Source organism: Myotis davidii, unplaced genomic scaffold (assembly GCF_000327345.1).
Source record: "Myotis davidii unplaced genomic scaffold, ASM32734v1 scaffold762, whole genome shotgun sequence".
NCBI lineage: Eukaryota > Metazoa > Chordata > Mammalia > Chiroptera > Vespertilionidae > Myotis > Myotis davidii.
This window is the reverse complement of record NW_006293699.1, coordinates 989,478-1,015,523: the sequence shown is the minus strand read 5'-3', so window position 1 is coordinate 1,015,523 and position 26,046 is coordinate 989,478. Positions and strand designations below refer to the sequence as shown.

General features: G+C 43.1%; 1 protein-coding gene across 2 annotated transcripts in view; it reads left to right on the top strand.

The window, feature by feature from the left end:
- KMT2C (lysine (K)-specific methyltransferase 2C) overlaps positions 1 to 26,046 on the top strand; it is a 270,221-nt gene that overhangs the window by 226,217 nt on the left and 17,958 nt on the right. For both annotated transcript variants that reach the window (XM_015566229.1, XM_015566230.1), the window contains exons 41-51: positions 3,063 to 4,867; positions 5,822 to 5,933; positions 8,984 to 9,062; positions 10,705 to 10,768; positions 12,765 to 12,997; positions 16,276 to 17,964; positions 21,893 to 22,105; positions 22,716 to 22,880; positions 24,391 to 24,532; positions 24,659 to 24,806; positions 25,711 to 25,889. In XM_015566229.1, the coding sequence (XP_015421715.1) occupies positions 3,063 to 4,867; positions 5,822 to 5,933; positions 8,984 to 9,062; positions 10,705 to 10,768; positions 12,765 to 12,997; positions 16,276 to 17,964; positions 21,893 to 22,105; positions 22,716 to 22,880; positions 24,391 to 24,532; positions 24,659 to 24,806; positions 25,711 to 25,889 (4,829 nt within the window). The remainder of the gene's footprint in view (positions 1 to 3,062; positions 4,868 to 5,821; positions 5,934 to 8,983; positions 9,063 to 10,704; positions 10,769 to 12,764; positions 12,998 to 16,275; positions 17,965 to 21,892; positions 22,106 to 22,715; positions 22,881 to 24,390; positions 24,533 to 24,658; positions 24,807 to 25,710; positions 25,890 to 26,046) is intronic.

The following is a 26,046-nucleotide window of genomic DNA, read 5'->3' as shown; positions in this document are numbered from 1 at the left end:
GCCGGACTGCCCGCCTCTCCCGCATGGCGCTGGCCCTGCTTTGTCCGGATGGATGTCTGGGTGACATCTGCCCTAATTAGCATATTACCCTTTTATTAGTATAGATTGATAATAGGAAAAATGGGTAATCTGGTAAAGTTTCATGGATGTATCAGTTGGCTCAGCCATGGACAGTTCGGCAATAAAATACCATTTTCTTACAGGAAGTTTCACTTAGAAATTTTTTTTAATTTTTTTAAAAAATAAATATTTTATTGATTTTTTACAGAGAGGAAGGGAGAGGGATAGAGAGTTAGAAACATTCATGAGAGAGAAACATCCATCAGCTGCCTCCTTTACACCCCCTACTGGGGATGTGCCCGCGACCAAGGTACATCCCCTTGACCGGAATTGAACCTGGGACTCTTCAGTCCACAGGCTGACGCTCTAGCCACTGAGCCAAATTGGTCAGGGCTTCACTTAGAAATTTACAGACACAATGGTGCAGGTGTCCAAGGAAATCTATACAAGGTCATTCTTTTAGCCATTGGTTATAAATAGCAAAAAAGGTAGAGAAAGTATCTACCTTTAATAGTAGTAAGTAATAGCAATAGCTAACTTTACTACTTAGTGTGAAGCACTATTCTGTGCATTTCAGGTGTTTTATAAAACCTTTACAAAGGTTCAGTTACCCTCACTTTAGAGGTTGAGCATACAAGGCTCAGAAAAAAAAAAGGTAAAATATATTATGGTATATCTGTGTTGTAGAATATAAGACAGCTATTAAAATGTGCTTTAATAATTGAGAAGATATTTATGATTTATTGGGTGGAAAAATAGACTGTATGCAACATAATTTCATTTGTATAAAACTACATAATTGCATAGATAAATATCTTGAATGATACCCAACAAGTTGATAGTGATTATTGGGAAAATGTACCTTATATTTTTATATTGCTTGGGTTTTTAAAAACACAAGTTTTCACTGATTTGAGAGAGAGAGAGGAAGGGAGAGAGAGAAAAAAACATCACTGTGAGAGTAACATCCATCAGTTGCCTCCTGTACACACCCTGACCAGGGATTGTACCGCAACCTGGTCATGTGCCCTGACCAGGGATTGAACCCGTAACCTTCTGGTGCACAGGACGATGCTCAATCAGCAGAGCCACACCTGCCAGGGCTTGCTTGGATTTTTTACATTGGTTAATTTTTTATGATAGAAAAATACCCCAAAAATGCCACTTTCATTTAAACTTTGTTTTTTTTAAAATTCATTTTCTCTTGTTACCTTTATTTTTTTATTTTTATTTTTAAATATATTTTATTGATTTTTTACAGAGAGGAAGGGAGAGAGATAGAGAGTTAAAATATCGATGAGAGAGAAACATCGATTAGCTGCCTCCTGCACATCTCCTACTGGGGATGTGCCTGCAACCCAGGTACATGCCCTTGACCGAAATAGAACCTGGGACCTTTCAGTCTGCAGGCCAACGCTCTATCCACTGAGCCAAACCGGTTTCGGCCTCTTGTTACCTTTAGAAAGAAGATCTTTATTTGAAAATAGTTCAGATTTCTGGAATCTTGAGGTCAGGAAGGACTAGAATGAATTATATAGAAATAAAAATAAACCATAGCCCTAGCCAGTTTGTTTCAGTGGTTAGAGCATTGGCCCACAGACTGAAGGGTCCCAGGTTCGATTCCTTCCATGGCCAGTATCTTGGTTGCAGGCTCAGTCCCCCTTGTGTGGGAGGCAACCAATCAATGTGTGTCTCATGTGGATGTTTCTCTGTCTTTCCCCCTCCCACACTAAAAATCAATGGGAAAAATATCCTAAGTTGAGGGTTAACAAAATAAATAAATTAATTTAAAACGTGAACTTTAGAGAAGTTTTTCAACACAGAGTATTGTGTGCTTTACTTAGAGGCTTTAGAACTATATGTAGACTTCGGGCACCCTCAGGAAACGGGCTTGTCAGGACAGGCGAATGTGTTTTTTCCCGACCCCCACCCCAAACCTCACTGGTTTTGCAATTGGACTTCCTTGCAAATTAATTTTTTTGATCCACTGGAGTTTTTAAACTTTTAATGAAGAATTAAATAGCCCTTTATTTTAAAGTATTGACTGTGTTAGAGTTACCATGGCTATATTATAGCCATAGGATGTAGTTTTATGACACCCTCAAATCTCTAAAATGTAACCACCATATTCAGTCAGAGCCTCCTGTGACATGATGAGTGAGGTTTCTCCTCTCCCCCAATTTTTTATTTTAGTTTACATTGTGAATATTAGTGGAGATTTCCATATGAAACGGATGTTCTCCTTCTGGAACTTTTCATGGTGAGATAAGATTATAAAGTCAGTGGGATTTTTGTTTGTTTTTGAAGTGGCTAGTAGAAAGTTCCAAGCCAAACATACCGGTACGTCAAGGTATACTGAGGAGTGAGATCTTTAAGATGACTCTTTTAGTTTTATTAGACATGTTTTTTAGTCTAACACCTACCCCCATGTTACAGTCTTATCCTTATTTTCCATGTTTCTTCCTCAATTTAATGTATGCCTGTTCTATTTCATATTTACTTGTAAACTGCCTTTCCTTCTCTCTAGAATGAGGTACAGTATAAATAATTAACTCATTTGTTAAATCTTGAGAGATGATGCCTGTTTCTGCCTCCTGTCTTCATTCCTTTCACGAAAATAGGTTACACCCAGTTGCCAGGCTTCTGCCTTTGTCTTCTATGTACAGAGGCCTGTAAGTCTCTCAAGTACAATTCAATTCTTGAGATCTCCTACCTTCATTCAAGCACCCACCCACATCCCCAGTGTCCCCCGTAGAGCTCCCTAAACGCAGAAAAAAGCAATGGACTCAGATTCAGTGTTCATTTTGGGTTCACTTAGCAAAAACTTATGTGCATATGGATGCTTTATGAGTGCTTTTTAATCATGATAATTTTGTCTTTCCTAAGTCACAGTATTTGGCAACATTTGTATCTGAGTTTAATCTAAAACATTTTCTTTCCTCGACTTAACTCTAAATTTAATGTAATACTTAGTGTTTACTATTTGCTCTTTTTTCTTTTAGATTTGGGTTTCCAGGAGGTAATCATGGTACCCTGTCAAGTCAGGAACGCTTCCTTGTGCCTCCTCAGCAAATACAAGGATCTGGAATTCCTCCACAGCCGAGAAGACCAATGTCTGTAGATATGCCCAGGCCTTTAAATAACTCACCAATGAGTAATCCAGTTGGTCTGCCTCAGCATTTCCCACCACCGGGTCTGCCCGTCCCGCAGCATCACATACTTGGCCAAGCATTCATCGAGCTGCGGCACAGGGCCCCGGATGGACGGCCACGGCTGCCCTTCAGTGCTCCTGGCAACATTCTAGAGGCACCTTCTCATCCACGACCTGGGAACTTTATTCCCCGGCCGGACGTTCCAGGCCCTAGACACACCGAACCCATGAAGCGACTTTCCGAAGGTCTACCTAATCAGCTGTCTGTGCATCCAAGTATGGAACAGGTGCCACCCTCTCAGCCAGAGCAAGGTCATCCTGTCCACTCATCTTCTATGGTCATGAGGTCCCTGAGTCATCCCTTCAGTGGGGAGTTTTCAGAGGCCTCTTTGTCAACATCTACATCAGTTGAAACAACGTCTGATAATTTACAGGTAACTTCCCAGTCTTCTGATGGTCTTGAAGAAAAACTTGATTCTGATGACCCATCTGTAAAAGAGCTAGATGTTAAAGATCTTGAGGGGGTTGAGGTCAAAGACTTGGATGATGAAGATCTTGAAAATTTAAATCTAGATACAGAAGATGGAAAGGGAGATGAATTGGATACTTTAGGTAATTTGGAAACTAATGATCCCAACCTGGATGACCTTTTAAGGTCAGGAGAATTTGATATCATTGCGTATACAGATCCAGAACTTGACCTAGGAGATAAGAAAAGCATGTTTAACGCAGAACTAGACCTTAATGTCCCAATTGATGATAAGTTAGATAATCAGTGTGTATCTGTTGAACCAAAAAAAAAGGAGCAAGAAGATAAAAGTGTGGTTCCTTCTGATAAACATTCCCCATGGAAAAAATCCACTGTCACCAGTGAGATAAAAACAGAAGTACTGTCTCCAAATTCTAAAGGGGAAACCAAATGTGAAAGTGAGAAAACCGATGAGGGTAAAGATCACGCTGACACTCCCTGCTCCCAGGCTGCTGCTCACACAGACTTGCAGGGTGGAGACGAGGCCCCTCCACAGTCCTGTGACGCAGACCTACCTGACAAAAGAGCTCTTCGCGAAACCGCTGGCTCCAGCACAGGTGCTGCTCATGGACCCACTCAGCTGCCTGCTGAAGACACAGCCAATTCTTGTGGCGTAACTGGGTCGACTCCAGTTCTTACCAGTTTACTTGCTAATGAAAAGTCGGAAACTCCAGACATGGAGCCGTTGGGGTCTCCACCACCAACGTTGCCAGTCTCAACATCCAGCCACATGCCAAGTTTGCCTCCTCCGCTGATGACACCGCCTGGTCATGTTCTGGATACTACCATGAACTCCAACATGGCAGTAGTCTCTAGGGTAAACCACGCTTTTCCTCAGAGTGTGCAGGTCAACCCAGGATTCCTTCAGGGTCAGCCAGCAGTTAATCATGGTTTTGGGACAGGAAAACCTACGGATCAAACTGTGCCCCTATCCAGTCAGTCTGGACCCCCGCCACTGGTGGTCCCTCCGACACTCACCCCGCAGAGCAGAGAGAGACCCCTCCTCCTGGACGAACAGCCTCTGCTGCTGCAGGACCTTCTGGACCAAGAGAGGCAGGAGCAGCAGCAGCAGAGACAGATGCAGGCCATGATCCGGCAGCGGTCGGAACCCTTCTTCCCCAACATCGGTAGGAGTGGCCTTTGGTTCAGTGGGAGCCACAGTGGGCGCAGGGTGGTGTGCAGTGTGCTTGTAGGATTGCAGTGTTCACGACACACGTGGACTAGAGCACTGAGGGTCACACAGTGATGAAGCCTTTAGATTCCTGCCAGCTCAGTTAAGAGGTTCAGAACCTTGAGTGTGACCTTCTTAGTCCTACTTACATTATTAACAGAAACAAGTCTTCTTATTCCTTCCTTCTAATCATTTATTTTCAGAGGCATTTAATTTAAAGAAATCATGATAGAAACAAACTCCTTAATGTCTATTTGTGTACTATAAATGCTTGGCAGTTTTTGGTTATATAAAGCTCTTTAACTTGTTTCCAATTGCTTACTAGTTTTGGGGAGGAAACCCACAAAACATCAACGCAGTAAAATTACCTGAGTGTCTCTAAGAGTAAAAATTAGCATATTGTCCCATCTCTTTTTCACTTCTATGCAAAGAGGTCTTTTCTCAGTAGCCTATCTTTATTGCAAAGCTATGTCCTCAAGAAGGGATACATTTTTCTCTCAAAGGGTAGTAACTGATTTAGTGGAATTCCTTAGTACTGGAAATAACTGTAAATTCTCAGGACATTAACATTTTGAAGCAGTTTTGATTAGCATGTGAAAGTTTGGGTGAAAAGACTCTCGCTGCTTTAGATTATTGCTGTCATTCCCCTTCAATGTGACAAGCTTTCCGTTTTCACTCCTGCAGGACTAAGGTATCCAAGCTTGCTTCAATGATGGGCCACTGAGATGCCATTAAATTTGGTTAAGGTTCCTTGTATCTCATCATTCCTTACCTAGCCTGGAAACCTGTGATAATGCTTATTAAATAATAAGGAATAAAAACCTCTAAATTACATATGTTTGTGACAGTTAAGTGTAACTTGAACCAAGTACTATGAAATTAGTAACTTTAAAATATATTTCTTCTTTAGATTTTGATGCAATTACAGATCCTATAATGAAAGCCAAAATGGTGGCCCTTAAAGGCATCAATAAAGTAATGGCACAAAACAATATGGGCATGCCACCAATGGTCATGAACAGGTAGGTGAAGGTGTTTCTCATTTTCCTTTGCAAAAAGAAGTGTATGAAATGATTACTAGTTCCTACAAAGAATATACAGTACCTAAAAACCACCCTATGTTCTAGCCCGGCCAGTGTGACTCAGTGTTTGAGCATCGCCCCAGGAACCAAGAGGTCACGGTTTGATTCCTGGTTAAGGCATATGCCTGACCTGTGGGCTTGATCCCCAGTGGAGAGGCCGGAGGCAGCCAATCAATGTTTCTTTCCCTCCGACTTCCTCTCTCTCCAAAACTCAAATATATAAAAAAGCCCACTATGTTTTAGGAATGAATAGTATTTATATTTGTTGTGATATTAGCTGGATATGATCAATTTCCTTTAGTTTCAGGATAAACATAATAAAACATCATAGAAAGGCTTGTAAGATTGACATGAGTCTTGGGACCGAGATCTTTCATCCTACACGCAGATGAGAGGATGAGCAGGAAAATAGGAGTCAAACTGTGGAGATAAGACAATGGTTTCTTTAAGCCTGTGAATATTTTTTATACCATCAAAGGAACAATGCAGAGAAAAGTGTGGGACTGAGTGAGCCAAGCTCTAAAGTGAAAGTCTCCAAACTAATCAGATCAGAAAGAAATGGCAAGAAGAATAGAAAAGAGGGCATTGGAAAGTTAGGATAATTTGTATATCTTTTCACCATTAGCAGAAAAATGGAAATTATGCATTAAAGAAGACTGTAAGAGTTGTTTGACCACGTGAATTTATGGAATTAGAGTACTTGTGCCAGCTAAGGGATATTAACTTCAGGGCAGTATCTTATTTGTTTGTTTGTTTTGTTAACCCTCACCTGAGGGCATCTTTTTCCATTGCTTTTTCAGGGAGAGTGGAAGGGGGGCTGGAGGGAGACAGAGAGAGAAACATCGATGTGAGAGGGACACACAGATGGTTGCCTCCTACATGCGCCCCAATTGGGGATGGGGAGTGAACCCACAACTGAAGTATGTGCCCTTGAACGGTGCTCTAACCCCAGACCCTTTGTTTGCGGGCCAGTGTTCTAACCCATGAGCAATGCCAGCCAGGGCTATATCTTAAGTTTTTATCATGGACCACTGTCAGAATTATATGGCAATTTTAAAAAATGCATTTGCATTAATCCAACACAGACCTACTAAGTCAGAATATCTGCAGATGGCACTGGTCCTCTCTTATGGAGATCTCTGGTTGATAGCCTCTGTCAGTAGCGAGGAGAAAGCCTCAAGTTAGCCTCATTATCTTGTTGAACAACTTTTATGAAAAGAATGATTATGGAATTGAATGTAAAATCAAGCTGACTTTAATAAGTGAGACTTCCGATTAGTTAGGAGTCCTTAAAGGAGTAGTTCTTTTCATTTGTTGAGATAGTTTGGAAATGGGTAAGAGGTATTGTTGAGATCAAAGTAGAGATTTGCACTGTTGCACAGTATTTATTCACACTAATTCTTTATCATAGGGTTCTTTTTTATGTCGTACACCTTTTGATGCAGAACATTTTATGTGCAAAACCAAAAACATACTACAAAGGAAATCAGTCATATTTGAAAGTTATTTAAATTTAAAAATTATGCATATGTACTTCTTGATGCTTTAACAAATTTAGCAGAAGGTCTAATAATTACCATAATTTCAAAGTAACAATGAATTAGAATATTAGTATGTGCAACAACTTTTGTTATGAAAGCCATGTGAGTTCTGTTGGTGACGAAGTCACCACTGCTAATAATACTGTAGTTTGCTGTTTATAGTCAAAATAGAAGGAAATGCTAAACTTGGTTAGCACTTAGTTTAAAAGATGGACCTCAGAATTAGAACCCCTGCTGGTTCAGCATCATAATTAGAGGTATTAGCCCCGTTTTAGGCATAGCGTTTGCTATTCTTCTGAGTGCTTTGAAGAAGTGGAGGTATTAGCCCCTCAACATAGTGTGATATGCTACTGAGGGTGATGGACAGTGAGTGATATTTGGATTAAGAGATCATTCCTGCCCAGGCTGTAGTGGGTGCAGGGGTGATAGGTGAATATTGACCAGCCCTAGCTGGTTTGGCTCAGTGGATAGAGCATCGGCCTACAGACTGAAGGGTTCTGGGTTCAGTTCTGGTCAAGGTCACGTACCTTGGTTGCAGGCTCAGTCCCGAGCCCTCTCACATCAATGTGTGTATCTCTCTGCCTCTCCTCCTCCTCCCTTCCGCTCTAAGAATCAATGGAAAAATATCTCATGTGAGGATTAACAACAACAAAAAAATATATTGGCCAATTTTTTAAAAGTATCTATTTATTTTAGAGAGGAAGGGATAGGGATACAGAGTTAGAATCATCAATGAGAGAGAAACATCAATCAGTTGCCTCCTGCACGCCCTGTACTAGGGATCGAACCCACAACCCAGGCATGTGCCTTGACCCAGAATTGAACCAGTGACCTTCTGGTTCATGGGTTGACGCTCAACCACTGAGCCACACCAGCTGGGCTGGCCAAATATTTTTAACCTTGTAGACTTTTTCTTGGTCTGTGACCAATTTTTAATTTGCTTTAACATTAGGTATAGAAAATGTGTGAAACTTCTTGAAAGTGAATTTTTAGTTTAGAATACAAAATAGCTAAGTTACCTATTATCTTTACTTTTTCAGTTCGGAAAAGGCATTTTTAAAAATAAAGATTGGAAGAAGAAAAAAATTTTCTTAGAATGTATATAATAAAACTATTTCTTCATTAGATATTTTTATCCAAAGAGTTGAATTAATTTTATTTTAGGGCATGATGAATCATGAATAGAAAGTGAAACTCTGGTGTGGCCTACTTACCACAGCTCACTGGTGGGCCTGGGACTCATGAGTCAGGACGGCAGGAAGAGGCTGCACTTCAGAGAGGGTGCGGAGGGTGAACTGGGGTTGGCACTCAGAAGACTGGGCCTTCGCAGATGTTCATGATGATGATGACATGCCATTCTTTCTTCCCTGGAAGACAAGATTGTGGAGCACGTAAAATAAGTGTAGTTGTACATGCTTGTCATTTGACACCTAGTGCTTTCCTCCACAGGTTCCCCTTTATGGGCCAGTCGGTGACTGGAGCGCCAACAGGTGACGGCCAGACTCTCCTGCCACAGGCCATTCCTCAGGTATTGTCACCAAAACCATACTGTCCTGTTCCTGACAGACCTCTTCTGCCCAGCGAGGCCACTTCTAGGAAGACATAGGAGCTTAGATATCTGTTCAGCAAAAATAAAGACTTTCTTATTAAGACTAAAATTGACCACAGTTTCTGAAAAGGACCCATATATTTAAGGGTAGGAAGTCACTTGAGGGCAACCAAATGCTTAGGGTTTCTGATTCTACATTTATTTATTTCTGTTGCTGACACTGTTACCGATGTCCCCACTCCCTCCTCCTCGGCTCCTCTCCACCCAGCCCCTCCAACCCCCAGCCTTCCCCACATAGTTGTCCGTGCCCATGTCCATGTCCATGGGCTATGCATATATGTTCTTTGGCTAATCTCTTGGGTTTTTATTTTGGACTCCACAAAGACATTTTCATGTTCTGCATTTTGTATTTAATTCATTATTTTTAAAAATGTAAATCTGTTATAAACAGTAGAGTACTGATTGTAATCATTCTATTTAGATACAGTCGTGTTCTGCTATTTATTCCTTGGAATAATTTAGTCTTTTGGATATTCACCATTCATGATAATCATCTTGAAGTATAAATTTGAGTGCCAAGCAATGTTAGGGAAAGTAAGTAGACCTGCTCATCTCATACAGAGTTTTCTTCAATGATTTTTTTTTCAAGTGTCTGCCTAGATTTTTTAAAAAAAGCAAACTACCTGTTAAGTGACCTACTACATGTCTTTGTGGAATCTTCTTTTCTGCCCAGCAATTTGTGCTTCAGCTTTATTATGCTGATTACTATGTTTTTATTATTAAAAGAAGAGAGACCATCTTGCATCTCAGGCGGTGGAAAAAACATAGGCTTCATAGATGAGTTTTTATAAAAACTCAGTTCCACTCTAAATTTCCTGTGCAAAGTTTGTATACGTCCTGTGACCTGCATTTTTCCCTACCTGTCAAATGGTCTCCAGCCTCACAGTGTAAGGGTTACATACAGCACATTCTGGCTGCTAGTGTCTCTTACAATCGTTACCTTGTGTACAGCTCATGTCTAACAGAACTTGTAACGACTGATTAATATTTTCTCAAAGTTAAACGTATTAGATTGTCTCCAGGGAATTGTGAAATTAAAAACTGTTTATTCAGTCACTCTGGAAGAAACAAGACATTTAATTTAAAAAATGAGACTAATATTTTCAATTACTTGTACATCTTAGAGACGTCGGGTTTTGTTAATAAAGAAGTGTGTGCTGTGAAGTGGGATCTAGTCAATCCAGAACCCATATTTATGTCTTAATTGCAGAAGAAACCAGGTGGATTTCATAAAAAAGTAGAGTTTTACATGATCTCTAGCTATGTGCTAACAATATTTGATTTGCCCTACTGTTGTATTTCCGGTGGATCATCCCTTACCTCACACGTTTTTCAACTGAAATCTATGAAATAGTTCAGAGATAATTTAAAATTTTCAGAAAATAGGTTTTCACCACTCAACTCATCTACTTTTTGTTAAAAGGAGAGCTTTAAAGATGTCTTAGGAAATTAAAGGTTTTTTTTCACCCCCTTCCATTTCTTTCTCTTTCTTTTTAAAAAAATTTTCCCCCTTTTAACTGAAATGTGGAATAAACCTATTTGTAAATTTTACTTATTTTAGGATGGCAGTATAACACATCAGCTTTCTAGGCCTAATCCTCCAAATTTTGGTCCAGGCTTTGTCAGTAAGTATAAATCTAATAAGTCACCTGTTCTCTGGGGATTGCTTGTTTGCGCTCTGTGTTCTAAAAACTTGGAGTTAGTGTAGGTGTGTTTTTCAGTCTGAGTGCCCTCATCTTTTATGAAACCTTATTTGGTGTCTTTTCCTCAAGGCATGGATTTTCATTGCTTTTTTTCTCTATGCATGAAGAATTATAGTTAGGTAAATATTTTAATACAGAAAAATCACCTTTCCCATTCTCTTCAATATTGTTGCTGGGTTTTTTGTTTGTTTTATATGTAGATTGGGCACTTTACAACTAGAATTTAGCCTTTTCTTGCTCTAATGACTGTCTGCCTCTGTGACAAGGACACTAAATGGGAACAACATAGGAAATGTGCTTAGGAATCATTTGGGTTAGCAGCATGGTGTGAAGGGCAAGGATGCAGGATGCCACTGAGTCCTTTTGAGTTATCTCCAGGGGTCCCAAGGTGGTTCAGGATAGTATTTAAAGTTCTCCCCAAACTGAACCTTTCTGAAATCTTCAGACTGTTTAGCTAACTTTTTTTTTTTCACCATTATTTTTCATTTTGCTCACCTCTGCTCTCCTGGTTCCAGAAACCAGAAAGGCTTTCCTTGCGGTAGGTCTCATTCTACCAGAAGCAGAACTTCTGAAACCTTGTTGAAAAAGCCTGTTCTTAAAAAAATGCCCTTCAAATTTAGACTAGATTTCAAGTTCATACATGTACTGGGACTTCTGGGTTTAGGAACAAACCCAAAGTCTGACCCATTAAAATTCCCCTGCATTAATTATTATCATAATTTGAACACATTTCGCATTAAAAACAAACTGCTGTAACCAACTGGCTTTTTCTGGCTTTACTGTGCCCATTGATTGGCTTTGGTTGCATTCTCACTGTATGATAATATTGTTATCACTGATGTAATTTTTCAGCGAATTTCCTTCCTGAAATTGTACTTACTCATTTCTTTGTCTTCAAAAAGGTATATTCTGAATTTCACTACCATGAGATGACTTTTTTTTTTTAACTTGGAATCAGTGACGTGAAGTGCCCTTAAAGAATAAAGAAGGGCCTGGCCGGTTTTGCTCAGTGGATAGAGCGTCGGCCTTCGGACTGAAAGGTCCCAGGTTCGATTCCGGTCAAGGGCATGTACCTTGGTTGCGGGCACATCCCCAGTGGCAGGTGTGCAGGAGGCAGCTGATCGATGTTTCTAACTTTCTATCTCCCTTCCTCTCTGTAAAAAAATCAATAAAATATATTTAAAAAAAAAGAATAAAGAAGGACTGTTGGTACAAGATTAAGAGATATAACTATTTTGGGGCAATATCAATGACAGTCATAAAAGTAGTCAAGATTTTACTTGGTTGATTAAAGATTTTACTTTGCTTACTTATACAAGTACTAAATTATAAAATCCATAAGTTACCAATGTTTTTAACTTAGAGATTTACTTTATAAAACATAGACTTCAGATTGTCCTTTCTAAGGCATTCTAGGTTCCCTCCTTCTCGGTTCAGGACATGTTTTCACTATTGAGAAAAAGAGTAACCCTTAAAACTTAGGGAAATTAACATGGGAAAGGATACCTAACCTGTGCTTTGGACCTTAATAAGATACATGTGTCTCACTTTGTCTCTTCAAAGTCTGTAAATGTGACTTAATGAAATACACACATGAGTTAGAGAACTTGGTAGTTGAGCAGATTGTTTTTATCTGTTAGATAAAAGTCATCTGCTTTCAGAAACTGGATTTATAGTCTTGATAAGTATGAAGGTAGCCTGTGAGCTAAAAACATGCCTTCTTTGGTTTTCTCAAATAAATATTTTCCTAAAATCTCCTACTTTATAGTTACATTATGGTCTAATGTTTAGTATCATGTTTTCAGAATACCTATTACAGGGTCATGGTAAAATGCATTTCCTTACAAAAATGGATTTGCGTAACTTTTTATTGGACTCTAGAAAATTAACAGAGCTGATTTTTTCATTATCCACTCAGATGACTCCCAACGTAAGCAATACGAAGAGTGGCTTCAGGAGACCCAGCAGCTGCTTCAGATGCAGCAGAAATACCTCGAAGAACAAATCGGCGCACACAGAAAATCCAAGAAGGCCCTCTCGGCCAAGCAGCGCACCGCCAAGAAGGCCGGGCGTGAGTTCCCAGAAGAGGACGCGGAGCAACTCAAGCATGTGACCGAGCAGCAGAGCATGGTTCAGAAGCAGCTGGAGCAGGTAACGGCCGCCTCTGCACGGCGGGCAGGCGTTGGCGAGCGGACGCAGGGCTTGATTAGTGTTGGGCAGACGCAGGCGCAGCTTGTGGGCCTCTCACTAACCTAGGAAGTTACAGCTGGTCCTGTCCCTGGAGTGGTAGTCACACAGCACATATTTAATACGTGCCACTGAAGAGGTTAATTCATAACCCTCACCTAGAGAAGCCACTTCCACACTCTGGTATGAAACCTGGGACAGCCAGGGAAATCCAGGTACTTTCCCTGCCTAAAAAAATCCCTCTGGGGTCCTCAGCTCCACTGAGCACAGAGCTCATGGGGAACCCTGGTTCAGGCGGGAACAAGAATTGGGCCCCAGAAGTATTTGTTCACTTGGAGTTGACCTTTGCTTGCCCATTGTCTTTAGTTCCCTGGTTTCTAGTGAAATTTCAGATAAAGCATTTAAGTCATTCTGGTGATTCATTTTCATTGTATTTTTATTAATATTTCTAAAATACATGGTATATTTTATGAGAAGTACTCATTCCTGAAAAATGAAACCATTCTGCTGTTATCTTCCATAACAAACCAGAACATATTTCTCAAAATGTTCATTGAAGGAACAATTATACTTAAAAAGAAGTAAAACTTTAATTTTTTATTTAAAATTAAACAGTAACTGTTCAAGATGGGCTAAGAGCCCGCTCCTAGGTACTTACCTAATGAATTAAAAACCTGGCTTCACACAGAAGGTTGTACACAAATGTAAGGGCTCTGTTCATAGTCACCAAAACCTGGAAACAACCCAGGTGCCCTTCAGTGGTGAATTGTTGGACAGGGTGCTGTGTGTGCACACAGGGGAGCACTACACAGAATTACCTGAATGGATCTCGAGAACATTGTACTGAGTAAAAGATGCTAATCCCCACCTGTTATAGGCTACTCTATTTGTATGACATTCTTGAAATGACAGAGTTATAAAAATGGACCATAGAGGTTTCCAGGGCTAAGGGATGAGGGAAGAAGGTGTGACTGCTAAGGGGTGGGTCACATGAAGGAATTTTCTTTTTTTTTAAATATATTTTTTGATTTTTTTACAGAGAGGAAGGGAGAGGGAGAGGGATAGAGAGTTAGAAACATTGATAAGAGAGAAACGTCGATTCAGCTGCCTCCTGCACACCTCCTACTGGGGATGTGCCTGCAACCAAGGTACATGCCCTTGACCGGAATCGAACCTGGGCCCCTTCAGTCCGCAGGCCAGTGCTCTATCCACTGAGCCAAACCGGTCAGGGCTGAGGAATTTTCTGTATCTTGATTGTGGCGATGGCTGCACCAATGTCTCTGTGCATTAACATTAATGGAATTGTCCACCCAAAAGTCACCTTTGCTTCTAACTGTCTATTTTAACTTTTAAAATAAAATTGAAAAGTAATCTAAATGTTAATACAGAAAGGGAGGCATTCAGAGTAGATTGACAGAAATCGGAGTGTTTTCTCTGTAATGAACACTCTAGTAAACAACCTTCTCTACCACCTTCCAAAGACGTGAATATTAAACCATGGCATGCACAGAGGATCTGAGTCCTCGCAGAGCTGAGTGCATGCTCACTCACACTGACTATGGAATTAGGGTTTTTGACTCAAATGACTTATCTGCAAGCTACACTGGAGCTAATCCAGAGTGAGAGGTTTCTTTTCTCTTTAAATTTACTCGCTGGGTTTGTGCTTATTGCAAGTAAATGTTCTTTTAAGGGTATTTCTTATAAAGTAGTTTTAGCATTTTCATTGCCTTCAGTGTATTTTTATAACTTCTCTATGCGAAGGGCCTAATTTTATATCCATGCATCAAATACTCACAGAAGCTAATACTGAACTTGGAAAATGGGCATCTCATCTGTTACTGTATAGTTGTCAACAGTCCATCGTATCTCAGTAAAGTAAGCAATTGCTGACAATGTTTTCTGAAGTATTTTTAAATGTCCTGGGAAAGGCAGGGACCACCACCTTCTATGTTCCAGGTACTGAGGTATTCAATGTCTATCATACTGCTTCCCCAATCCAGTGGTTCTCAACCTTCCTAATGCCGCGACCCTTTAATACAGTTCCTCATGTTGTGGTGACCCCCAACCATAAAATTATTTTCTTTGCTACTCCATAACTGTAATTTTGCTACTGTTATGAATCGTCATGTAAATATCTGATATACAGGATGTATTTTCATTGTTACAAATTGAACATAATTAAAGCATAGTAATTAATCACAAAACAATATGTAATTATATATGTGTTTTCCGATGGTCTTAGGCGACCCCTGTGAAAGGGTCCTTCGACCCCCAAAGGGGTCGCGACCCACAGGTTGAGAACCACTTCCCCAATCCAATGCCAGTAAAGATAAGAAAAGATAAGAAAATAAGTTAGAAGTTACACAGCTACTGGAGAGCAGGTCAGAACCATCACATGCAGAGAATGTGCCAGTTGGCCAGGGAAACTGTTAGAACTACTGGTATAATATGCACATAATCCAAAATTGGAGTGGTTTTGAAGGATGCGAATGTCACCCAGAGCCTCTCCCTCCCAGCTCCCTAAGGGAGGCCATGCGCCCCCAGGACTCGGGCAGTGTCTCCCTTGGGATGAGTCTGTGGCATCTTGCACTGGGGCACAGAGGGTTTTGGAATGAAGTAACTGACACCAGTCAGGGCGCTACTAGGAGCTATTCAGAACATTACCTTGGGCCTGTACACATTTCAGAAATCATCACTTGAGCATGTTAGCTGTTAAATGCAGAGTTTTCCAATCCAGTCTTTTTAACCTGAAGGGGAGGGTGTGGAACACATGCTAGTAGTTATCCTAACATGTCGAGCCATTTTGTCTATTGAAGAAGTGAAATTGTAACGTTTCAATGGTAAATTTGAGTTAAATCTCACAGTTACTCTTAACTTGTGTACTAATGTCACTTCTAAGGTGTCGCAGTTAATGATTTCTGTGAAGTTTTTATTGTTTTGTGCAGTTTAAATAGTTTGACTTCACAGTAAGGTTTTTTTACTATTCGTTTCAAAAAGTTGTTTTAAATTTGGTTTTGGTATTTCATAAGTAAAGAAATTTTACAGATGATAGAAAAATTCTGTTGTTAAAAAAGATCGGCAACCTTTAGTTAATGCTTATCAATCCAACTTTTTGTGATTTTGCCCTTTGCCTCAGCCAAGTATTTTTGCCTGTATTAAGATCGAACTGCTTTCGGTATAACCCCCAGAGCCCTTGGGCACCTGCAGCACCGTCCATGAGTGAGATTTAACTCTTCTTCCAGATCCGGAAGCAGCAGAAGGAGCACGCGGAGCTGATGGAGGATTACCGGATCAAGCAGCAGCAGCAGCAGCAGCAGCAGCAGCACGCAATGGCCCCACCTGCTGTCATGCCCAGGGTGCCGCCCCCCATTCCCGGAGCTGCCCCACCTGCCATGGGCCCGCCCACCTTCCCCCTGGTGGCCCAGCCACTGCAGCACTCAGCTGTCATTCCTGGCCACACCAGCCCCGCCCGGATGCCTAGCTTACCCGGATGGCAGCCTCCCAGTGCCCCTGCTCACCTCCCCCTCAACCCTCCCCGGGTCCAGCCTCCAGTTGCCCAATTACCAATGAAAACGTGTGCATCAGCCCCAGGGACAGTGCCCAATGCAAATCCACAGAGCGGCCCGCCTCCACGGGTGGAGTTTGATGACAACAACCCCTTTAGTGAAAGTTTTCAAGAACGGGAACGGAAGGAGCGTCTCCGAGAACAGCAGGAGAGGCAGCGAATCCAGCTCATGCAAGAGGTGGACCGCCAGAGAGCCCTGCAGCAGAGGATGGAGCTGGAGCAGCACGGTCTGATGGGTCCGGAGCTGAGCACAAGGACAGCCGTGCCCCAGGCCCCATTCTACGGCCCTGACCTGCCTTGTGACTTCCTGCAGCCTCCACGGCCCCTTCCGCAGTCTCCTCAACAGCAGCAGCAGGTGGGCCAGGTGTTGCAGCAGCAGAGCATGCCACAAGGGTCTGTGAATTCACCCCCCACCCCAACTTTCATGCAGACCAACGAGCGAAGACAGATAGGACCCCCCTCGTTGGTCCCTGACTCGATGTCAGTTCCTGGTGGGAGCCCAACCTTACACCCTGGTAAGCAGGCGCACAGCAGTCTTCCCGGGGCTGGCTTCCAGCAGTCCCCCGTGAGGGCTCCTTTCACACCTGCCTTGCCCACAGCATCGCCAGGAGCCAACAGCAGTCTCCCCTGTGGCCAAGACCCTGCCTTAACCCATGGACAAGGTTACCCCGGATCGGCCCAGTCTCTCATTCAACTGTATTCTGATATCATCCCAGAGGAAAAGGGGAAGAAGAAAAGAACAAGAAAAAAGAAGAAAGATGATGACGTGGAGTCCACCAAGGCACCGTCCACTCCACACTCAGATATCACTGCTCCCCCAACCCCGAGTGTCTCTGAAACTACCTCCACACCCACAGTCCACACGCCCAGCGAGCTGCCTCTGCAAGGAGAGCCCGAGCCGGGGGAAGCAGCTGGCTCGTTGGTTGCAAGCGCGGCCGCAGGCCAGCAGTGTACAGACCTGGAAAACAGTCTGCCCCCCGAGGAGTTCTCACAAGGAACCCCCCATCAGCAGACGTCCGCCACTGCAGGGGTGGACACGCGGCCCGCGAGCACTCCTGCCACGGCTGACGAGGTCAAACCGGAGATGGCCGAGCCCCAGCAGTGCCCAGGCCCCGAGGGGCCTCCCTCAGAGGGACAGGCTGGGAGTCAGGCTGGAGACACAGCTGTGGTCTGTCCCATCTCCTCAGGGCAGAGCCCTCCCCCTGCTGCCAAAGGAGATGTGGGCAATGAGCTTCTGAAGCACCTGCTGAAAAACAAGAAGGCCGCTGCCCTCGTGACCCAGAAACCTGAAGGCACTTGTTGCCCACAAGACGACAGCACGAAGGACAGCAAGCCGGTGGAGCGGCAGAACCCAGCCAAAGGACCGGTAAGTGCGCCCCGCCCGTGCAGCTGTCTCCTGTTCCCCCGGCGGGTGGCCGCGCAGGCCCCGTGTTCACGCCGGCTCGTGCAGCCTTCGCCTGCATGGGACCGCTTTGTTTTCTTGGCTTTGCCTTCATGGATCCCATGTTCTGATGTAGACACATACATGTTAAGTAATGATGTATATGCTTCGTTTTTCAAAACTCAGAGACGTGGTGACGCTTTTCAGGTGTAACCTGGGCCTGTCAGCTGATCTCTTCCCACATCAGGCTGCTTTAACTAAAGCGAAGAAGCAAATGTGTATCTTATTGAGAAAGCGTGTGTATTCCATGGACTTTTGAAACACACCAGAGCTCCCTCTCAGGCAGCCCCCGTGTCGCATGTATTAACACACAATGCTATACAAATGCAGCCCTACACACAGGTGCTAGTTAACCTTTGTCCTTTTTCATGTATCAGTAGTTTGCTCTTTGGGTTTGCTTTTGTTTTTTATTTTTCGCTTTTAGGAGGGCCGTGTAAATACATCTTTACAAGATTCCAGCTCCCGCATTTTAATGAAGTTCCATGAGATGGTTCTCAAACTGGGGTTCCTGGGTCACAGGAACAGTTTTGCTTCTTTGTCTTTCAGAAGCTGTAGTATGTTCCTATGTATTCATAAGCTTTCCCACAGTGCTGCTCACATTGCGTTTCCATTTTCTACAGTGATACCTAGTGGTACAGAGCCTAGCTTTAGGCAAGTGTTGGCTTCCTTTTCTCTTGTTTGACTGTTCAGTAGAGGGTGGCTGTTGAGTCGATAGATCTATGTAATTTTTGTAAATTTCAGTTAGTGGTAATACTTTCTCAGCCTCTTTGTCACTAGCAGATATGCCCAGTCTCCAGCTACCCGCTGCCCCTCGGGACAGTGAACTCTTGCAGTGCCCGAGTGCCCTTATGTCCTCACCCTCCCACGTGCTGTGTGGCCCGCAGCTCCCCTTGGCGTTTACATCTAGCCAGTGTCTTTTTCCTTTGAGAACTCAGTTCTGGAACCGTCTTCTCCAGGCGCCTTTCTCAAACACATCTTGCAACCCCTGCTCACGTTAGCAAGGAGTCAGCACTCGGGTAGTGAAGTGAAGTCCTAATAATGGCGATCAGGTAGAGAAAGGGGTGAGATCAATCATATATGTATAAATGTTTGGGTTCTGGGGGGGTCACAGGGGCAGGCACACTGTTAACAGGGGTAACGAGTCCTGACCACACTCCTGGTGTGGGCCATGCTGAGCACTTGTCCTGACATATCATTATCCCCACTTTGCAGATGAAGAACTTCATGTACTTAAGTCCCATGTAGGCAACATCGTTGTGGCAGTAGTTGGCTAGGCCCAGTGCTTCTCCACACTGTTCCCCCTCAGCAGCTGGGATTAGGAGAGGGGCACCCTCCTCGTCAGAGTGGGGGTCCCACCACTCCCATTTGGATGAGGTCCGTGTCTCAGCACTTAACCAGCTGTCGTCCTAGGAAGCACCCTTTCTGTACCTCGCTCTCCTCACCTGTAAAACAGGATCTTCATCCCCTGTTGTGTGGGGTTGCCACAAGGATTGCAGAAGTTAAAGCACAAACAGTGCTTGTAATATTTTATAAAAGGTTCATACCTTTGACCTACCAACTGTACATTTAGGAATCTGGCATCAGGAATGTAAGATTCTAATATGTGCAAAGATGTAACTACATGAATAGCTAAGATTCTGTCTCTATTAACAGAGAAAAAGAGAGGGGAAAAAAAACAACCTAGACTCACTCTAGCAGCTATTGGTTAAATCATTATTTAATGTCTCAAAGTCTGAATGACATACAGGGTTTTCTGCAGCCATTTCATTTTGCTATGTAAGAACGTTCAATGTCTTGGGGAACCTGTCAAGTTTAAAAAGCAGCAACCAAACAAAAGAAAGCAAAGTGCAATCTGTTGTATTTTTTAAAAATTATTTTATTTTTCGATCTGTTGTATTTTTAACAAAATACATGTAGGCACCCATAAAAGATCGCAAACAGATACATTAAAATGTTGACTGTTTTTGTTTGTTTTGTTTTTTAACCCTCACCTGAGATTAAAATCCTCACCCGAGGATATTTTTCCATTGATTTTTAGAGAGTGGAAGGGAGAGGGAGAGACAGAGAGAAACATCAATGTGAGAGAGACGCATTGATTGGTTGCCTCCCACATGCGCCCTGACTAGGGCTGGGATTGAGCCTGCAACCGAGGTACCAGTCCTTGACTGGAATTGAACCCAGGACCCTTCAGTCTGCAGTCCAACGCTCCACTGGGCCAAACCGGCTAAGGCAAAATGTTGACTTTTTAATCTCAGGCATACTTTCCGATGATGTTTGTGTTCTTCTATAGTTAAATATATTTTTTGAAATGTAGTAATATCAGCTTTCTAAGGGGTTGTGAGGATTAGAGATAATATCTGTGCCTGGCCCACTTACACTTACACAAGTGATTACATATTAGTCTCTTAAAAGCCAGTGAGCAATCTTAGGCACTTGCTTTGCAGACTTCAGTCCTTGGGATCAGCAGTGTGACCTCACCCAGAGCTTTTTCAGAAATGCAGAATCACATGCCCAACACAGACCTACCAATATGTTCTCCTAAGATCCCAGGAAATTCCTATACACATGCAGAGGACGACTCTAGGACGGAGGTTCCCGAACTAATGTGTCAGTATCATCTGGAGCCCTCACTCCCAGGTGTCTGATTCAGTAGGTGTGGGTGGGGCCAGAGAACATGCATTTCCAAGCCACCCAGGTGATGCACACTCTGCGGCAGGGGTAGCCCTCTGAGAACCTCGAATCCGGCCCGGTGGGTGGGCAATCTGAGCCTGCTTCCCCCTCTTCTTCGTAGGAGCTAAGAATGGTTTATACATTTTTAAATGGTTGGAAAAAAAACCTAATGAGTAATATTTTTCAACATGTGAAAATCACACTAGATTCAAGGTTCAGTGTCCATGAATTTAAGTTTTATTGGGACACAGCCAACTTTGTCATTTATGGATTATCCATGGCTGCCTTTGCAGTATTGGGCCGAGAACCGAATCGTTGGGACAGATGCTGTATGGCCCACAGAGGCTAAGATGTTTACTACGTGGCACTTTGCAGAAAAATGTGCTGTCCATGCTCTAACCCATTTAGATTATATCTGGAAACTATAATCTTCAAAACCCTTAAAGATTCATTAAAAGAAGTTCAGCAGCTATAGTTGCCTATAGCAAATTTAGAAATAATGGCCCTAAAGAAAACTCCTGTATTTTTAGGTATCAGTAGCACTGACTTTAAAACCTCTTCAAGGACTGATTTATTCTCACATCTTAATTATAAAGACAAAAGTAAAGACAGGTTTGTTGGCTATCACGTTGTTCTTTTTCATCGACTCCAAGTAAACAGCAGTAGGCAGGGAGTCAAATGCACGATTGGGAGCGGATCTACAGCCCGGTGTTGTTGTTTATTGATCTGAGGCCCGTTCTCAACTAGAGGTGTGCAAGGTAAGGCTTCTCTGGAGCCTGCCGTTGTCCTGCTGGCCTTGTACTTACCCACGCCGCAGGGAGCCCAGGACAACTCAGCCAGGCCCTGTGCGTGGGCCACAGCAGGGACTGGAGGGCTGGTCTGTCGCCGGCTCAGCACGGCTCGGCTGTGCTCCAAGTCAGGCTGTAGCAGTGCTTCCTCTGGGAGAGAAAGGAGCCAACTTAGGAGTTCTGCTCTTAGCTCCAGCTTTGCAGCTCACTGACTTCCACACTTGAGAATGTTTGAAGAAAGCGATGATATTTTCAGAAAACAGTGAGAGCATTCGATGCCACTGTCTCCCCTCCTGAATTTTACTCATGTTAGGAATGTGTGTCAGGGGTTAGTATGAACTGGAAATCCATGTGTGAACAGTCCACTTACTTCTTAACTTTTCCAATTACATTAGCAAACTCTGGGAGCTCACACGCAAGGTGGTTTTGGATGTGGTAACAACCAGCTGCCAAAAGTAGATGGAGGAAATGAAACCAAGAAACCACGAGGCAAACGGACCCAGAGGACAGGGGAGAAGGCAGCTCCTCGCTCAAAGAAAAGGAGAAAGGACGAGGAAGAGAAGCAGGCTGTGTGTTCTAGCAGCGACGCCTTTACCCACCTGAAGCAGGTGAGCCTTTCAAGGATGTGAGAACATCAAATGCATTTTTAGCCCTGAAGTAGAGAGTTACAGGGATAAAACATATCTCAGCAAGGAGCCCAGTGAGTTCCTGTTTGCAAAACTGCAGCTTATCCTGTTGGCCCCGAAAGCACAGCACAAATGCATTGGCAGGTGATGGTCAGGGCACAGCTCAGCAGCAGAGGAGCTCTGTCCACAGTACCTGTGAGTCTAAACACACAGACGTGCAGCTGCTGGTCTACCCCAGGCAGCGCTGCTCGGACCTGGTAATTGTCACCAAGGTGGGGCGTGGCCTCTGAGAGGTGCTACTGGGCACTGGGCCTGGTTCATGCCATGGCTTTTGCTGAGCAAAGATAAGGACGTGGTTTCCTTGTTAGATGCCTGGTAGCATCTCCTTAAAACAGACAAGAGTGGAGCCTATTTTTAAGTAGATCTTAAAGATTCAGCAGTCTCTCATTTATTCCAGCATTTTGCTACTTGAAATTTTTAAGTCTTATTTTTCTCAAGCCTGTTTGACTAAGTTGCCTCGGGTCTTAGAAAAGTTGAGAATCGCCCTGTTTTGTTTGCCGTGTACATTACTCTTAAATGTGTTTTTTAATAGCAGCTCTCTCTGCTCCCTCTAATGGAACCAATCATTGGAGTGAACTTTGCGCACTTTCTTCCTTATGGCAGTGGCCAATTTAATAGTGGGAATCGACTTCTAGGAACTTTTGGCAGTGCTACCCTTGACGGGGTTTCGGATTACTATTCTCAGTTGATCTACAAGGTATGTTTCTTTGCCAAGGTGTCACCTCGCTTCCTCGCTGGATACGTAGCAGCATTGGCAGAGCTTGTCTCATTTTTTCCGTCTAGTTTACATCTAATCTTCCAAGTTTCATTTAAACTTCAGTTTAGCTACAAGGTTAACATTATCTGGTGAAGTGTTTCTGATGTGAACATTTTGAGATTTTTGTAGAGGAAAGATTAAAAATTGTGAAAAATATCCATTGTGTATTTCCATGGCGGAGAAAATAAAGGGTGGGGCAGAAATAGGTTTACAGTTGTAAGTATGCAAAATAATTTATTCTTGTATTATTAATTATTGAATTATTTTCCACATGAGCAACTATAAACCTACTTTTGTCCCATCATGTATTTCCCTATAACCTTTATTAACTCTTAAAACAAATCTAAGTTAATAGTAAATAATGAAGATTAAAACTATAGTTAGGAATTTACCCTGAAAAATTAAATGAAAAATATTTTTAAATGTATTTTATTTAATTAGGTACTAATTGCAATTATGCATTAATTCTTAGACTACTAAAATATCAAACCTAATCAGGTTTATCTTTTACACCAAGTTTTATAAAAGCCTCATTAGACACTCTTCGTTTTACATCTAACTTCTGCAAAAACAAATCATTTTGCAACAATATTTTGAGAGTATCGCCTGTTTTCCTGAGGACTTCTCTTCTCACTTTACTGTTCAGCCTGTTCCCGGTGATGCTCATTTCTGCTGGTGTTGGCTTTCTCTTCAGCTAGAGCTGGCCTGCCTCTCGTAAATGCCTTCTGTCCGCTGCAAGCTGTTCTCCAGCACAACTGCGTCTTCATGAAACCCTGGGTCTCTGTCAGATTAGCATTTCACCTTGCCCTTGATTTGCATGTTGTTATTGGTAGATTCCCACAATCAAAAGTAAATGACAAATTGGTGACAAAGGTGAAGCAGGGAGAAATGTTTGGAGGAGGAATTACATTTGTGAATGACTCAGTCATTTTAGTATTATTGCTCCTGCTTTTGCTTAGAGATTTTGGACAATCCAGATTCTAATATCTAGGATGTGAGTTGCAATGATAGAATTAGGGCCACAAATTCTCAATTTTTTATAGAACTGGGGCATATCTTAATGAGAATTTAATAAAGGAATTTTTGAGAACTTTCTACAATTTATTGCTTGAATTTTAAAACTGTCCTTCACTGGCTACAGCTTGAAAGGAGTTGTGTGGGATTGGATCAGGTGTAAATTTGCTTCTTGCTGTCAGAGCTGAGCGCTCAGGCTGGGCCACGTACGTGAAGGAGAGCATGCTCACGCTGTCGTGAGTGTTTGTCCCACTAGAAAGCCTCGTGGCTTGGGCACTTATTTTTTTTCTTGGTGTAAGTTAGGGAGGAAGAGGCACCTTGATCACATTTCTGTAGCCTTGCTCCCATGTGCTAAGAATTCACAGAACTATATTTTACTAGGTCATGGCTTATTTGCTCAGTAGCATGTAATTTAAAATTTTTTGGTCTCCTGCAGCAGAATAATTTAAGTAATCCTCCAACACCCCCTGCCTCTCTTCCTCCTACACCACCTCCTGTGGCCTGTCAGAAGATGGCAAATGGCTTTGCGACAACTGAAGAGCTTGCTGGAAAAGCCGGAGTGTTAGTGAGCCACGAAGGTAGGATGGGGCCTCGCTGGCACCCCTTGAGGAGTGTGCCTTTGCCAGCGGACGGGGAAGGTCGTGGTGGTCTTCCCACTGAGCAGTTCTGACTAAATGTATTCATGGTTGTGTTTGCTTTTCCAGTTACCAAAAGCCTCGGACCTAAACCATTCCATCTGCCGTTCCGACCGCAGGACGACTTGCTGGCCAGAGCCATTGCTCAAGGCCCAAAGACCGTCGATGTGCCAGCGTCACTGCCCACACCACCTCACAACAACCAGGAGGACTTAAGGTAGTAGCTCTTTTTTTTCACAGTATTTTGTAGTTATTCCTTATTTGTGTAACGTATGTATATATGTATAATGATGTCTGTAGGAATACCCTGTAAAAATATTCAAGTGGCAAAATTTGGTGAATAATTTTCTTCAGAATTTGAAGTTTATAAAGCATTCTTGCTATTAAACAAAATTGGTTTGCGAATTGTTGAAATCTCATAATAATCAGATAGACATTAAGACAAAAGGAATTTCCATGTAAAATATTTCAAAAGGTCATTGTCCTTTATAAGCTGTGAATGTGATTGATTTGGATTATTGATGCTCGCAGAGTCTAAAGTAGAAGACAAGTCACAGGCATCAGAGATGCTTATTTCAGGACTTTCCTGTGCATTTTGTGACTTCTTTGTGTCAGTTCCTTAGTCCCAGGAATCTCACTGGGGGCTATCAGGTGCTTCGGTGGTTCATCAGGTCCTCTGTCTCCCCTGGAAGATTTGGTAACTTCCTTCTGCTGGGTGAGACATCGCTTAGTCCAAGCGTCTTACTGTATTAATGAGGCAGCTGTGGACCAAAGCAGGGAAGCAACTGGTTCAGATTGAGCACCCAGGTCTCCTTTTCCTCCTGAGCCTCTGCCAGAAATTGAAGTCTGTGACTCAGAGCAGGGGGGCGGCGGCCTCTAGTGTGCGTGGGGACCCCGGGCAGCAGTCCACCTGTGCTGGCTTCCCCAGGGACCCAGTCCGCAAGCTGTGCTTGAGTCTCCTTTAGCATGCCAGCATCTCCCGTGGGAGGAGTGGGGTTCATGGGGTGTCCCACACTCTTTAGCCTGAGACCACACTTGTCCTCCACTGCCATGTCCAGAGAACCTCACGGTCCCACCAGGAAGGGGCCCTCGTTGATGTGTCGCATTGATTTTTCTTGTAGGATGCAGGACCACAGTGCTGACCGGGACAGTCCTGACAGCTTTGTCCCCTCATCCTCTCCGGAGAGTGTGGTGGGGATGGAAGTAAGCAGATACCCTGATCTGTCCTTGATCAAAGAGGAGCCCCCGGAGCCCGTGCCGTCCCCCATCATTCCGATTCTTCCCAGCAGCGCCGGGAAAGGTAGGAGAGACCTCGCTTGGCCTTTTCTGGCAGTGTGCTGATCTACTAAAGCTCACATTTTGGTTTTGAAAAACATTAACATTCGGTCTTCCCTCCCTCCCTCCCTCCCTCCCTCCCTTCCGTGCGCCCTCCTCCCCCTCTCCCCCCTCGCTTTCAG